Genomic DNA, 17,426 nt, shown 5'->3' with positions numbered 1-17,426 from the left:
CCAGGTACCGTTCGGATACATACTACACCAGTATTACTGCTGCATAAATGCTGCCATAAATGTCATAAATCCGGGCAGCTACATTGGTTTTAACATTTCCAGCAGCAATGCAGTCAGCAGCAATGTCACCCTGCAATACAAGTGCAGTAATTCTGCCGTTTGCATTACTGCAAGGAACTTCAAATTGAATACCATTTAATATAAAATTACCTTTTTGATGTTTTAACGTTTGCGACAGCAATGCTGCCTCAGTAATGTCGCGCTGCAATACTGCTGCATTAATTCTGCCTAATGCATTTCATATAAAGAAAGAAATATTTAATAAAATTAATACCAGTGGCTCTTTGAGTTGTAGACCTCACTCGTAAGCTTAAAAAACGTAAAAATAAAAAATTGTCACTTTGTGGAGTCATTATCACCGCAAACACCGCCATAGATCCTACTGGCACTTAAGTCCTTTATGCCAATTTGTACCACTTGCGAAATTTTTCGAAAACGACAGAAAAATAATATCTAACTACCGAATCTGCTAGCAAAATTTCTGGATGTTCGATTGAGAAATGCGCCCTGCAGATGAGAACTTTCGGACATACGAAAGCATTTTGGCCCAACCTGAAATAGAGATCTTCTCTAACGCTCGAACAATAAAATGACCTATTTGGCGTTTTTTTTGTGATATCAATGCTGTCATAGTAATGTTGTGCTGCAATATGGCTAAAGTAATGATGTATCTGAATCCGAATGGCACATTTATATGTGTACGAAAGTGTCATGCATTAAATTTTGAAATCAAAGTATCACTTTTACGGCCCGTTTTTCGAACTTTCTTCAAACAAAAACATCAGCTTTGGCACTGCAATATCCGATCCATATCGTATTTTTAGCAAATTTTTGACGTATCTTAATGTTCAAATCGGGCCGTCAATCTGCTTATTAATAGAAAAAAAAAACACTTATTCAGTAGCACAGGTTATTTCACAAAAGTCAGGTAGGGACCTCTTTTCAAGTATAAAAATACCTGTGTCAAGAAACCCCTTTTTCCATAGAGATTAACGACATCGTAATATGTAAGTAACACAAAACATACACAGACAGACAAGCACGAGCGAAATGCACGATAATTGTATGTCATCAGTTAGATGTCATTCTGATATTAGTGTACGTCCGAATTAACCTGTTAAAAGAACGAGTGCCTTTGTGCATCCAAGCTACAAAGCCAAAATCATGTAGCATGATTATTCAATGTGTCAGCGCTACGAGCTACAACATGCTTGTCTCGTGGCTTGGCGTAGCATGGCTACGGAATGCTGCGAAGACATACAAACTCTCACTCAATGGTGCGTCAACTAGCTTTGCTGTTTTTGCAAAAAGTATTGGTGTTGAAATTGGATGTTGGATAGATCTAGCATAAATAAAACTAAGGCTTATAAAGAAAACAAAACAACACTGTACTTATAAGAGCTCTTGTTTAAGCCAATCGGCTACAAACCTTCTCAACGTGCATATAAAATGAGACTTACAAAGGACCGAAAAAAGCAGATTAACTTTAAACTTGTGTACGTAACAGCGCCTCGATCTAATTAAGTATGCGAGTCAATTGATGCCATGCACACAATACGTCAGGATACCAAGTAGGCTAAAGAAAGGGCGCCAACTTTAACGCATGCGCAAACTCAAACGGCGAACAGTTCCACTCACGTTGCTCAGTATCCGCGAAGGCCGCAATCTGAACGCACGGGTCTAAAAGAGCCTTTCGTGCTTACCGTGGACGCGAGTGCACGTAAGATTGGAGCCGTATTATCACAAGAGCTTTTCGTGGTGGAATGAACGCGAGGGCATAGTTCGTGCGATGCGCTCAGCGCGTAATGGGCGCGCTAGGCGTGATAGTGGCGCTTGCGCTGGTGGAGTCCTGTGCACCACTCTACCACCACCAGTTCGCTGTGCATGTGCCAGAAGGAGCGCCGGCAGCGCACGAGTTAGCACACCGTCACGGCTTCGTCAATCACGGACAGGTAAACGTCATGTTTTAAGTACCGAAATCACAAATAATTTACATTACGTACTCAGTACGAAGAGGGAAAATATACCTTGTTAATTGTTTACGTAACTATTTAATCTAATGCGTAAGTAGAATTCACTGTTAACACGCAACACAATGTAAAGCAACCTGAAAGAGAATTTCCAAGTTGATGTAATATAAAGTTAAACTGAATACGTTAAACTTCGTTTAAGCATTTAAGTACCTTTTAGATTACATTACAGAATACATTAACTTGTCTAATACGAAATCATACTAAATAATGTACTTTAACAATAGGTCGAGAAAAACATTGTAGTCTTCCAAGCATCATACTAAATACTCATTACGAAATTAAACACTGTATTTTATAAACCGAGCTATAAAAACGAAAATAAAAAATATTATTAAATTACATTTATAACTGGGTCTAAAGCGAATTTATTTTATTAACTTCATTTACCAACGTTTTGACACACGTTTCACTGGTCATGGTCGCGGCTAAATAGAGATAATAAAATAAATACGCTACATACCCGGTTATAAATGTAATTTAATATGTATCCAAAATACGAACGTTTGAAATGTTATAAAATAATAATAATATTATTACAATTACAATTTCGATGATTCGACTAGCTTTTTAAAACAAGATGCATTCAGATATTTTAAATTACGCGTACATTGATAGGTCGTTTATTTCTGCCATATTCCATGTTATCTTCCATTCTCCATTTTCACCCCCTTTTTGGGATAAAATGTATCCTGTGTCCCAATCCAGCTAAAGGTTTCAGCTGTATGTATGCTAAATTCAAGCAAATCTGTCATATTTTGTGTGAGTAAAGTACGATCAGCTTCTAAACATTATAATGTACAAACACATAAACTTATACATTTACGTTTTCTTATATTTCTTATAAACAATAAGAACAAAAAAATGCCTGGTTTTAACTAAAACGATGAACTAATCTTTTCCAGTTTCTAGTTTGATTATAGATGTGAAATGAAATGAAAATATGAAATGAGCGATATTAAAATATAAGAATTTACTAACGCAAACATGAACATGAACACGCAACATAAGAAATGTATAAATATTTTTGTTGAACATGAAACTTTAGAAAAGATTAAGCAATCGCGTCGGTACCCTGAAGGTATCTCTTAACGCAATCAATTTCTCATCATCTCGATTCTTTTAGTTCTCAATTCTTGCTATATCTCTAATAATTCACATTCCCTAAACTTGTCCCGAATTAATATTTTGTTACGAAACACGGTTACGGTTGCTCAAAACTTCGAGCATAAAATCCGCTTCCAGCATGAACGTTTACCTAGGTTAAAACTATTAACTTAGTTTCGTGGCCGCTTTGCATCAAAACAGGTATGCAAGGTAATTTCAGCTGTCATTATTATTTCCAGTAATTCAAGTAATAACATGAAAATATTATTTCCATTGAAATGTAATAAATTTAAATTAAGGGAAAGCTGGTAATAACCAAAATATATAAAACTGATTTTATATTTTGGTTATTGTATTGTACATAATACTGATTAGAGGTGAAAAACACCCGCCGCAACTTATTTGTTTACGACAATCCAGTCGACGATGAGAATTATATTCAATGTTGATTATTCTTTTGATCTTTTCTTTACTTGTTACTTTTAGATTTTCAATTGCTGAAATTGTTTGGGGATTTTTACCAAATTTAGATTAAAAAAAGATGAAATCTACTCTACAAGTCATGTTCCATTATCTTACTTTAATTATACTCGTGAATGGATATTTGAATTCTGTAAAATGTAGGCTTTGTTTAAAAGTTAATTCTATCTCTTTTTAAATACATTATCATCCAGCTAATAATGAATATGAGTACAAAACAGATACAGTGGCGATATCTACGATGCCGCAGCAGTAATGCAGCTGCAGGGGTGAAAGGAGCTAGATGGTGTTTACTACCTCTATGTTATTTAGTCGGCATTTTACTCGACAAAAAAAGGAAAGGCTAATATTTAAAAGTTTGCCTACAGGTACTATAATATGTAGGTTGGAATGTTCGTGCGTTTAATATGTTTCTTTCATCGTGCGTAAAAATTACAATTCAATTTTTTCATTTTTAGGCCCCGGGTGACAAGATACATTTTCAAGTGACTATTATATTAAAATAATACGCACCGATAACTGTAATTTACAAAATAGGTATATAATACCGGTATAGGTATTTGACGACCGGTTTGGCCTAGTGGGTAGTGACCCTGCCTACGAAGCTGATAGTCCCGGGTTCAAATCCTGGTAAGGGCATTTATTCGTGTGATGAGCATGGATATTTGTTCCTGAGTCATGGGTGTTTTCTATGTATTTATAAATATTCATATATTATATATATCGTTGTCTAAGTACCCTCAACACAAGCCTTATTGAGCTTACTGTGGGACTTAGTCAATTTGTGTAATAATGTCCTATAATTTTTTTTTTTTTTTTCATAGGCTGATTCAAAAATCAAAGTTTCTTAACTCTCACCCCATAATTTCCTCTTACCTACTAAAATTATAATTAGTAGTTAATTTGAGAATGTTTGATTAACATTTAGGGGTTGCTACTACCAGTAACACCGACCAACTTATAAAAATTCTTACTGTGATGTGTCATATGGTTTGCTTTTAGTATGTTCCATGACAATATTTTCCTATTTATAGAAGTTTATGTGACTGCTACATAATGAAAAGCGTCATTTACGATAAGCGTCGGTAGTGGCCCCTAGATATAAATTAAAAAATATGTAAAAAAAATAAAAAATATATATATCGCCTTTCTTTGATTTCACAAATTCTCAAACGTCGGTAGCGAGTGTAGCGACCCCTAAATATCAATTTAAGAATTTATTAAAAAATCTAGTGTTTTCCAATGCAATAGACCATTTTGTAGAGGGTGAGAGTAATAAATTAAAAATATTTTTTTTTCAGTACTAATTTAAATAACCTAGTATATAAACAATCACATAGACAAATAAAATATAGATATAATATACTCGTACCAAATAATAATAGCGTTATTAACCTTTACTTAAGGTTAATGATAATAAATCCTGAAGTTTTCCCAAACTCAGCCCTTTAAATCCTCATCTTGCTTTAACTAATTTAAGATTTCACTCCGAACCTGTTTTTCTTGAAGGAAATTGCCATGGGAAGGTTTTATGCTCCCCGGAAATTGATTTAGAGCGACACGGCGAAGAGTTTGACTTTCTGGGAAATCTTTGTTGGATAAATACGACTAAGGAAATATTGTAAGTTAAAACATGCTGCAGTAATATGTATTGTTCGGTTTATAAATGTATTTTGCGAAATGCAGTTTCTTTTTGTTTTTAATCTTAAATAATGGCAAGAAAGAGGGGAAACCTTTGCCCAACAAGTGGGACACTCTAATAGCCTAGAAAAAATAATAATTGAAGGAATATTTTTATATTTGGGGACAGTCTTGCACAGATCGACCTAGCCAAGCGTGTACCGTGAGTACTAGGCGACTATATATAACGTATACCTATATGCATAGAATACACCCAAGACTCAGAAATAAATATTTGTGTTCATCACACAAATAAATGCCCTTACCGGGATTCGAACCCGGGACCATCGGCTTCATAGGCAGGGTCACTACCCACTAGGCCAGACCGGTCGTCACATTGTGTTATTTAAATACTTTGATTACATATTAGGACTACTTATTATATTATCTTCAATATGTGAAAAGTAGGTGTCCATTTTATAAGAGCTTGCAAAATATTAAATAAGCGGAAATCTCTTTCTAAAACTTTAAGCTTATTAAAGTTTATACAAAATTTCGCCATTATTATAGATACAAGTACCATGCTTTTGTAACACGTTCAGCAGATATTCAGCAATATACCTTCCACCAGGAAATATCAAGTAAAGCATATATATTAAAAAGGCCTATGTTTGATAATAATGTCTTCCTTCAAATATGCAAAGGTAAATAAACATGTTAGAAAATACTCCAATATTATATTACAACGACTGAACGCAAATATAATCCTGACGTGCTCCTTTGCTTTGATGACTTCAGGATTTCCTCATAATTTATATTCATATATTGTATTTCAATATGTGAGATTTATTTTTTTATTTCAGCTACTGTTGTGAGTTACAGTTACTGTAGTTAATACATTTAATTTTAAAGGTTTACTCGATTAAGTGTAGCTATAGACTGATGTTGGTTGCTACTCATATTAATCAAAGTATTGGATTAACAAAGGTATAACAGCAAGTTCAATTTCACCTAACGATACCTGAAAAATACACATACATGCTAAAAATAAATATTTCGAATTCGATTTACTATTACTTCGACACGGTCCTATGAAATGGTTCACATCTTCTACTTGGGCAAGACTCCCGGCTTCTCCTAAATATTCTTTATTGTACCAACACATACATGCATTTTAAAGGACAATAGAAACATGTAACAATAAGCGGTATACATTTATATAAAACACGTCACAGTCACTCAATTACGTCTTAGTGAGAGTAAAAGAGAAAGATCCCCGCAATTTGCGAATTTCGATTTTCGCAGTAGGCCTCCTATGCGGCTTCTCGCTAATTGTTGACTCGAAGTTCGCGCAAATCCGCCTCCACCATATCGCTCCAGCGATACCTGGGGCGTCCAAAAGGACGTCCCTAGGCGACCCAGGTACGCTCTTTTCACCTTCCAGTCTTCATCCATTCTTGGCCGTGCTACGTGCCGTACGAGCGTAGCCGATAATATGGGAAAATGCGTATTTAGCGCAAAGCGACTAGGGACTGAGCGCCCGCCTGGCGGGTTGCTTGCAGTGAATGCATTAAACATTGCGATTGAAATCGGATTATACATAATATATCCAAGAATCCTGCATCGAAATATACAACATTTACCTAATTATCTGTTTATGCTTTACTATACATCTCGTGTAAAGTAACATAATTATTTCCAATAAATTATCTGCGAGCTCGGTTCTGATCGAGTCAGTTTCAGCTGCTAAATTAGTTTGACAGTTAAATGTTCCGCGGTTTTCGGCCCATCATTTAATTACCAATTTATTAATATTTTGTTAATAATTTAATATCAAGACACAGATGGATTAACTCTCATTTTATGCGCTTTTATAATAAGCAAATATGTACTATTCAACCTATATTCATGTAGTATTTACATATGTCCATGAACGTTATATTATATTAACTTAGTAATACTATGAACTAAGTCTAATCGTTTTTGAGATAGATACCGATTTTATAGAGTAGAGTAAAATATAGGTTTCTATGAATTTCTAGACATCAAGAGTTAAATATATTTAGGTTTCTATTAATGTTGATATAATTATTTGCGACTTTAATGTTAACATAAATGACTTTATTTTTTAAATTTTCTAAATCTCTGCTAAATGATATAAGAGCATAATGTACTAGTTAATACACATATAAAAAATATCACTGTATCACATAAAACTGCAGCCTAAACATGTCGCTCAGTTTTGGAGATATTTGGGAAACACGCATTTTTTTTGCATGTACACAAAAACAAACAAACAAACACTATCTCTTAAAGTCGTTGTTCCCATTCCGTCGGAGATGAAAAGCATTTTAAATAAAATAAGGACGTTGCTATAAATATTAAAAAACATAAAAAAAACTCACTGAAAAAGAGTTAATAAAAGGCCTTCACAAGCGCCCAGTAGAATAATGCGCGTTGAGAAAAAGTTATTGCCACGAATTTATCCTTGCCGTGTAACCACTAACGAGGTTGAGAGGAAAAACAGAAATTACATTTATCAAGAAAGAAAAAGTATCGAAGTAGTAGTGTCGCTCTACGCAGTTTCGCTTTCAGTATAGATCAAGCGAGAGCTAGATGACCTTAAGAGCTACCAAGAGTGTTTGAGTGTTTTGAGTCCCCTCAGAAAAATGTTTAGAAGAAAACAAAATCGATAATTTCTCCAAAATTATTAATTTTATCCTGGACATAAAGGGGGTCCAATTGGTAGCTTCTAAGATTAACAGCCTGATTCGAACTTTAAGATACGTCAAATCTTAGGTCTAGATACGACATGGATCGGATATGTCCTAATATTTGACGTATCTTAAAGTTCGAATTGGGCCGTAAGATGTTTCTTTGCCTTTGTATAGGTAGGCAAATTCATGCACAATACACAATACCTTTGTTTGAACTTTTACTTCAGACCGCATTTTTCTTCGCTATATTATCCTTCATCAAAAATGGAAATATTGAACCTCAGTAACAAAACTATCGTTTGCGAGCCAGCTATGACAGCATGGTTGCATTTTTATCGCTTGTCACTATGCCTGTCACTTTCGCACTTACAGACTTGTTAGAACGTGACAGGCTGCCGCCGCCCGTTTCGAAATTACGAATTGAAATTCAGACGTCACCGCTTCCAGACATACGATATCATGATAAAAAAACCTCTCATAAACATTCGAAAGACAATTTTTGTCCTCACTGTTAAATTAAAGCTTGTGTGTGAACACGTGATTTCGCTCCTGAAAGCCACGTCTACATCCATCATACTTAGCCGAGCTCGAGTTTTATTCCGATTAACAATACACTTTGTTCACCGTACCTACAACGGAATACGTAATTTTTTACATTTCTATAAGTCTGTATTTACTTTTGTGTTATAAATCACGAGTTGGAAGAATAATAAATGGAATGAACAATGTAATGTTTAGTTTACTTTTATTTGGTTTTAGTGCGAGTACGTGTGGATTTAGAGATCCTGCATATTCACGTCAAACATCAACTGAGCGGTTTAGGTATTCAAGACTCCGTTGTTAATTTTAAAAGCCAAAATCACTCATTTAAAAATAATAATAATTTTGTAGTGTTTAAAACTGGCAGGAGAGAAGAGATGCCTGTTAGACACAGTAGCTAACAGAAGGAGCAAGATGGTTGGCCACCTGATGCGACACGACAGATTCTTTTTGAACATCTTGGAGGTAGGGATTGCAATCCGGTCCGGCGGATCCGGTAATCCGGCCGGATCCGGCACTTTTCAGGAGCTACCGGATCCGGTAAAAATCACCGGATCCGGACCGGATCCGGTTAAATTAAAATAATGCCTAAATACAGCACGCGCTGTGCGTTTTAGAAGAAGAAAAGGCGACGGATGAGAGGTATGAAGTTGAACAGAACAGAAAACGAATGAAAAAGTTAAATTTAGTGAGATAAAAATATATTTATTGTGACGATGACTGGGAACAGGAGGACTTCTTTCATATTGGTGGCACGGTATGACGATTACATAAATACTGTAATAGAAGGAAAAATTAAAGGACGGAGATGCCATGGAAGGCATTTTTAATTTATGCTAAGAGAAGGTTAATGTTTAAAAAGATTATGTTTTGTCTTTACAATTTCATCCAATCTTATGCAGTTTCCTTCATCTCCTGGTACGTGCTACTCTACGTTTAGCCAATTCTTTATTTCCATGTAACTTTTCTTAGGAAGTCCCTTTCCGCGATGGTTTTTAATCCTACACTCTATTATTTTTCGCATGAGATCGTCGTGTCGTGTTTCGTTCCCTATAATTTGACGAATATACTTTTCTGTATTATTATTTTTTTAAATCATACAGTTGACATGAATACGTGTAATTTAGTAATTTTGCATGCCAGCTGCTGGTGAAATGTGTGTTTCCCTAATATATTGACCATCTTTTGTACCATGTTTCAAGCAAAATAAATGATTTATGATTTACTACTTTTTCGGATAAAAAAAATAGAACAAGGTAATATTGGAGCGCATTAAAAGTAAAATATCTTCTTTTGTTAATAGAATGGATGTCAACGTTACAAAGACTTCAATCAGAGAACAGTTACGAGAACTTGTCCTTTCAAGAAGTTTCATTTCCCACCCCACATCCCGTCATCAGGCTTTAGAAACTAATCAAATTTATAATTGCAAACGAAAATTTGAGCACTTGCAAAAAGTTAAATATAAAAAAAAAAACCGATTTCAAATTTTGTTTTAAAGTAATATTCACATTGTAACACTTTTAACTACTAAGTTCTATTTTATTGTTAAGAAGTTATTTATTAACTTCAAATTATAGATTTAGGAATACGTATTACGCAAAAAACTATAAAAATATGTTATTTAATTAACTTGAATATTCCTATACCAACCCGGATCCGGTCCGGCCGGATCCGGCCGGATCAGGGCCAAAATCCGGCCGGATCCGGCCGGATTGAAAATCAATCCGGTTTGCAATCCCTACTTGGAGGGCAAGATTGAGGGTAAAAGACGTAGAGGAAGGCCCAGGCTCACATATCTCAGCCACACAAAAGATTTATTTTTTTATACTACGTCGGTGGCAAACAAGCATACGGCCCGCCTGATGGTAAGCAGTCTCCGTAGCCTATGTACACCTGCAACTCCAGAGGAGTTACATACGCGTTGCCGACCCTAAACCCGACCCCCCCCTCGTTGAGCTCTGGCAACCTTACTCACCGGCAGGAACACAACACTATGAGTAGGGTCTAGTGTTATTTGGCTGCTGTTTTCTGTAAGGTGGAGGTACTTCTCCAGTTGGGCTCTGCTCTAGATCTGGAATGATATCCACCGGCTGTGCCCTACCACACAAAGGGAGATGACATTCACAATGCCTATACCTCTCTTTTGGACGTAGTTTAAGGACGTACCCGGGTCCAGATAAAGTTTCTGTCGTGTCGTACGAGGAAATTAAAAGGCTGGCCCAGCGAATAGATGAGTGGCGATTACTCCACCGACAATAGCATAGCACTTAAATATTGATGATGAAAACAGTTTGAAGTGTGGTTATAAAATTGCTTTTGGTTATACTGGTATGGTGGTAGCTACGTAAGCTACGTACCCGTATTGGTTCTATACTTAGGAATTATGTTAATTTCATATCTAAATACATATTGCTTAAATACCAAGCTTTTCAAAAGTCAGTTAATCCTTTTAACCATTATATTTTATAACCATTGTATTTTGAAATAAGTATCTTAAAAAGTTGAACGATATAAAAAAATGGTTAACGGTTTCTTAGTTCATTTATCTATTTACAAACGTAAAATAATTCAGAAGAGATGTCACTATTTTAAATCAATTTTGCATGCTGCCCATTCAGCATGCAGCCTGAAGCGTCTCCTTAACAATTAATAAAAATTGCGGAACGATATTAATAATTTTTGTTGTAAATTTAATTATTTTCTCGCAACTATGTTGGAAAACATCCTCCACTTTAGGCGTTATACAGTATGTAAATTAACTAAAACCATTTACTCAAACCCGTTAATATTTAGGCCCTACTGAGCAACTTTACTTGACTCACGTTAACAATAAAGGTACGGTTCGGTTTTAGACTACACCAGAACCTCTAGTGTAAATTTATTCGATAGCGTGACGTGACGTACGCGTTTGCGTTAAGTCTCATTTTATATGGGATTTATAAACAGCGCGCCACGCGGGACGTTTTTGAAACTCATAATCCCATACAAAATGAGACTTAACGCAAACGGGTACGTCGCGTCTCGCTATCGAATAAATTTACACTAGGGGTACAGTATTACAGCTGCAATAATTTTATTTATTTATTTAAATATATATTTACAAGGCATCACAGCATGTGCCAATACGAGCACACCAAATTAGACTAATTACACGTATACAGATGGTCACTAAAAGTCAAATGCAAGTGCTGGAAAGCCTATCATCCATCATCTCACAAAACCTCAGACACTGCCGACATACATTCGCCCATCTCTATTCGCGGCCTAAAAGAGACTTGAGGAATATCCGGGACATCTCCTTAATTCTTTCTCTCTCTCTCTCTCTCTCTCTCTCTCTTCTTAATAACCCTGCAGAGTCGTCAAGTTTACAATGACTCGCCGCACACGAAAAGTGTGACGTTTAAAAGGTAATATAACACGATTTCAATATACCCCAATAACGTTATGAGCATTTGAGAATAAGCATAGGGCACTTGATTATGTGACTTAACCTAGGACGTGAGTTTAAGCCACCATATTGCGTTGTTCACCTTGATTAGTTCTCTTTTCTGTACAATATAAGGGTAATTTTACTGTATTTCTTACAAAATCTTCCTCTTAACGGAAAATAACATACATTTTTTGTCCAAAAGTCCCAACTTCTAATTTATTCCGCCCAGAATAAGGAGCTCTTCATTAAAATCTGATGAAAAAAAAAAAAATTAAACTGGCCCAAATGCGAAAGTAACTTTGTCTGTCTGCCTGTAACCTCGTCACGTTAAACCGCTGATGTCGATGAGATGTTGTATGGAGCAGGGATCGGAAACCGGTATTTTTTGTATGGGAACGAAAACGGTATTTTTTCGTTCTTTGTTAATTGGCCAATCTAATAATACGAAGTCGTTATCTAAAAACACAACCGAGTCCTATATTTAGAGTATAAAATAAACTGAAATATATGTTTATTTCAATTTTTTTCCGGTTCCGATCCCTGGTATGGAGTTCGTTTGAAACTCGAGCAATCATACACAGACGAAGTCGCGCGCAGAAGCCAATTGTATACTAAAAAGTTAATAGTGAGCCTTTTAAAAATGTTTTATTTCTAAAATAGATGACTGATGTGTCTGAAAAGTTTTGGATTGGCAGCTACTTACCGGAAAACGCAGTGTTGCTAAACCTCCTATAATACGGACCAAAGTTCTAGTGATTGACTTATTACGCTAGATGATGCGCATTAAAGCAATACAAAAGTTAAAAATGGCAGTTAATGTCTGACAATCGTACTCTACGTGACAAGGCCCCTTAATAAACCGGACTTGATAGTGACGTCAGGATCTAGTTTAACCCGTCTTGAAGTATGGAAAACAAGAAATCGCGATTTTGGCGGTGCAATATCGCGTAAAACGCGTTTATTCTATGGTTGCTTTTAAATATATTTATTTCTATTGAACTAGATTTCGGTATAAATTTTAACATGTGTCATCCCTTCTCACATGCATGCGCTAATGCAATCCTCATGTACTTAAATCAAGATCTCACACACGAATATCACGCCGCCTTTAGTCGCCACTTAGTGCATCGATTCCTGAGTCCAATGTCAATGTATGGTCAACCAATTTGATTCCTAGGCCACTATAGAACCATGTCATAATGACTTCTACGACAGTGCTTATTGAGTGATGCATGTCATGTATAGAGTAGTTAAAGCGACAAGGTTCTATAGTGGCCTAGGAATTAAATTGGTTGACTGTACAGTCGCTCTGGTGATTATAACTTCCTAAAATCGTAGCGCAAAAGTTTAAAGAACAATAAAGAATCTAAAATTATCAGGGACCTCCGATTCAGATTCAAGAATTCGTTACGGTTTTGATATTATTTTGTTTTGATCCGAACTTAACAATAGCTCACTCTGATTAGTCCGAGCGAAATGCATTGGAGTTCTTTTCATTAGACATCTCGCTCGCGTCTTTGTGTACGTGAAATACTTTGAGTCGTGTCAATACGAGATCAAAAGCATAACCAATTGGCAAGATGCATTGCGATAAATTCGGAAACGATATTGTTTTTAAATTGCCAATATCTGATTGAGGCTGGCCACGACGTCCACGACATTGCGCGACTGGCTTCGGCTAAGGCGACAACCATAGGTTGATGCGAGACACAGCAATCGGATCTTTCGTTCCCACCTATGATTGTCGCCTTAGCAGAAGTCAGTCGCGCAATGTCGTGGCCAGGCCGTAATCTATCATCACTTTCTACAATACCAACAATAAGCAAGATGGTAAATGGTGCAGGAGCTTTAGTGTTTCCAAAGCATGCAGAGATTTTGGTTAAGTAGAATTTCAAACTAACCCCACTCTCAAAGTTACCTCAAAGGGTAATTCTACAAAAATCTCATTCACCTGGCCATACCTATTCGCAAATTCCCAGAAGTTGCCGCTTTATTAGCATCTCATTTTTGGCGACTGTGTAACCCGTTCCAAGTTCTGTCTACAATCATAACTGCTAAGCGAAATCTCCTGGCAATTTGCGAACAGGTATAACCAGGGGAATGAGATAGCTGTAGAATGATCTCAAAGCACCTTATAACAAAATCGGTCTTGTTGGTAACTAGCGTATTCCCTGGTGTTCAAGATCTCACGCACGAGTAACGCCCCGTTGTCCTCATTGGCCGCCACTTAGTGCACCGATCCTTGAAGTGCAATGTGATTGTGCATCCGCTTCGGTATAACATATTGTGTGATATACATCAAACGGCTGGAGTTAGGGCGCATTGAGTATAGACTTAAAATTGACCCGCGGATATATTATACAGAGTATAGGTACAGTCACGTACTTTATTTAGACAGGTACGTAAAGTCTAATTTACGCACTAGTGCGGAAAAGTAGCATCATATATACTGTAATAGTATTTTATGCAATTCGATGACAAATGCAGATCGGCTTAAGAGGATAGCTTAGTGAACGCTTCATCATACAAACTCAGTCCCCATTTTCCTCGCTGGATGTCACGTGTATTCGTCCCCATTCCTCTTAAGCAAACGACCAAAAGAATCCGTTACCGTCGTCCATGGACATCCGCAACACCAGAGGGGCTGTAAGTAATTTGCCGGCTTTTAAGATGAGAGTACACACTGTTCTTGAAGTTTCGAAGTCGTATCGGCCTAGAAATACCGCCAGAAAACTTCGATTCCGGGGAGTGCGCACAGGAACTGCACGACCTGATCCCACCTTCCTCTTTCTTCATTTGTTCGTACAAAACAATTTGCCTCCTCTTTTTAGTACATCCCGCCATCTGTATTGTCTGATAAATATGACCTCGGTCTCTTTAAAGCAAGAGTGGATAGGCTACTACTGAACCGGTGAGCTCCATCTTAGGCCCTGTCTTCACTTTCCATCAGGTGTGACTAGGGCCAATCGCCGATCAGTTTATAATAATAATAAAACAATGTAGTATACTCGAAGCTCTTTAATTGCAATGCCGATGGACTATAAGAAATTTCGTTAGCATCGAAGAAAATATCCTTAATAAATAAAGGAAAATAATTGAAGGTCATCAAATGTTTTTTTGGGCTCGCGGTCTAAGTACTTTCCTAAAAAGTACCAGTAGGTAACCATTAATTACGTTGGCTACTGTCATTAGAATTTAGGAGTAAGCTATTACGTATTTCTCTTTAAAAAACCGTGGAAAAAGAGAATATCAATATAATTGGCGGGTACAACCCATCATATCGTTTTACAGTATATATAGCAGCACCAACCTTAGTGCGGTAATTAGATTTTACGTACCGTCTAAAATGTATAGGGCCAATATGTACTTTGAAATGTTGTACGATGCACGTGGGAATGGCCCTTAAAATTTTTGACATAGTCATGTAATGTGATAATTATCGCACTAGTGCGGTAAAGTATAATAATAAAGAAAGATAGTTAATTTCAAGTAGGCATATTAGAAAATACACTTATGCACGTCAAATAGAGCTACGTCAAATAACTAAGTGGTTTTGTAAATAGTATTGTTTTAGTTGACTCATAGAAAAAATATTGTATACAATAGTTATATATAAGCTTTTCATGCTTGTACTTACCTTACTTTTTTCCTCGCAAGTGTGTTAAAAAACTTACTATGAAACACGTGTGCATTGGTCATTACACACACCGGCTTTTTTATTCACTATACAATATCGTCTCAAGTGTAATAAGCAACGTGGCACACTGTCTTGTATCATAATGTACTAAAACCAAATTGTATTCTATTTCAATAAATGGAAATATGAGACTGATATCTGGTTGCGTAATGAAAATTACGTGGATTAGACATCAATAAAGTACGAGTAATATAATATTATGTTATTTGTACATAGACGATGACTGTTTGTAAGTAGTTGAGCTACAATTGATGACAAAATAACAATATCGATACCTATACCAGTTTTCGAAGGTTAAGGTTGGAAATAAATGTTAAATATTCATAACAAATTGCCTTTGGTTAGATAGATTTTGAATTACTATTGAACTGATATCAGGTTGGTCATTAAATACGTAAAGGGAAGCAAAGGTTATACATTTTGATTTTGTTTGTGATATATTTACGTATGTACACCGTGGGCTGGTAAAACCCGATAGTATTTAAAGGTGTATTCTTGACCGCACTTAGAGACTAAAATATCATACAAAGTTTTGTGAAATCGGTCATGTTTTAGAAAGGATAATTCTTGTGAAAATTTGTATCTGTAATAACTTAGTGAAAAACGCCTTTTTGGCTGCGATGCTGCCACTAAGTGATTTAGTTTAGACATACCTACTGACAGATATATACGTTTTAAAGGATACTCACAATTTTTTTCTGTAAATAAAAAAAACTTTACTTATTCGTTGTAATGTTTATTTTATCGCTGAGATGCAAACATAAATACCGTGTCGTGTGCAGAAAACCGAAATCATTTTTTTTGCCGTATTTAAACAAAACTCATATTACATTTTTTGCTCCTAATGACCTCAGGAATGCGTGGTTATAATCTGTACAATAGTGTGTCCAGTCGAGTTCAAAGAAAAAGCCGTGCTATGCTGCAGTTTATAGGTAGGTATACATATTTAAAGCGAGCCTAGTCAAAATGACAATTGAATTGTCATTGTCATCTTGGCTAGGCCCCCAGTCCCCTTTGCGTCCCATTTTTTCACGAACGTAAGTTATGTCACGAGTAAGTAATATGTAATAACAAAAGGTATTATTAATTAAGGACTCATTTTTTATCTACAATGAAGTCGATTTCCATGACGACACTAATATTTTAGTCTAAACCATTTGAGAAAGCCCTAAATCAAATTTTAAGTTAAATGCAAGGCACATAAACACTTTAGCAACGAAAACTTAAAGTAAATTTTGTATATGATGTCATTCGCGAAGACGCGTGCTTCATGACTCTTAATGTCACGTTAATAAAGGTTAGATTATAGTTAGATTTGACAAATCTGCGCGTCATCGTGGATGACACGAACTATAGATTGGAACCCCTTGACAATCAAAGTAGCCGTGATCCCAATAACTGTTACAAGTACTTATGCTTACTTGGAGCGTACTAAACAACTTTACCTTAACACTCGTTGCCATGGTTATGGTCGCCTGGGTCACTATTAAAACCCTGGTGTTTTATGGTACTTTAAATAAGCAATCATACATTTCATGGCAGTTAAAGTAAACCGTTTTATTTCATTTCATTTCATTTATTATTCTTAAACAATACAATAATTGAGTCAGAAATTATATTAAATACAATTTATTAATAACAATAATAATGAGTCCTCTACTTAGAACGTAGTATAACATTTCTTCTCACAAACTTTGATACTACTATCGCCTGCCTTACGGGATAAAATATCAACAAAAAAA

At 35.9% G+C, this 17,426-nt stretch overlaps 1 protein-coding gene across 1 annotated transcript in view; it reads left to right on the top strand.

Moving 5' to 3' along the window:
• Positions 1-790: 790 nt before the first annotated feature.
• Positions 791-17,426, top strand: part of LOC133527194 (furin-like protease 2) — a 51,138-nt gene continuing 34,502 nt past the window's right edge. The window contains exon 1 of the mRNA XM_061864094.1: positions 791-2,012. Within this exon, the coding sequence (XP_061720078.1) occupies positions 1,866-2,012 (147 nt within the window). The 5' untranslated portion in view covers positions 791-1,865. The remainder of the gene's footprint in view (positions 2,013-17,426) is intronic.

The sequence above is a fragment of the Cydia pomonella genome, chromosome 17, assembly GCF_033807575.1.
Source record: "Cydia pomonella isolate Wapato2018A chromosome 17, ilCydPomo1, whole genome shotgun sequence".
NCBI lineage: Eukaryota > Metazoa > Arthropoda > Insecta > Lepidoptera > Tortricidae > Cydia > Cydia pomonella.
Note: the sequence above shows the minus strand (reverse complement) of the source record. Positions and strands in the feature narration are given on the sequence as shown.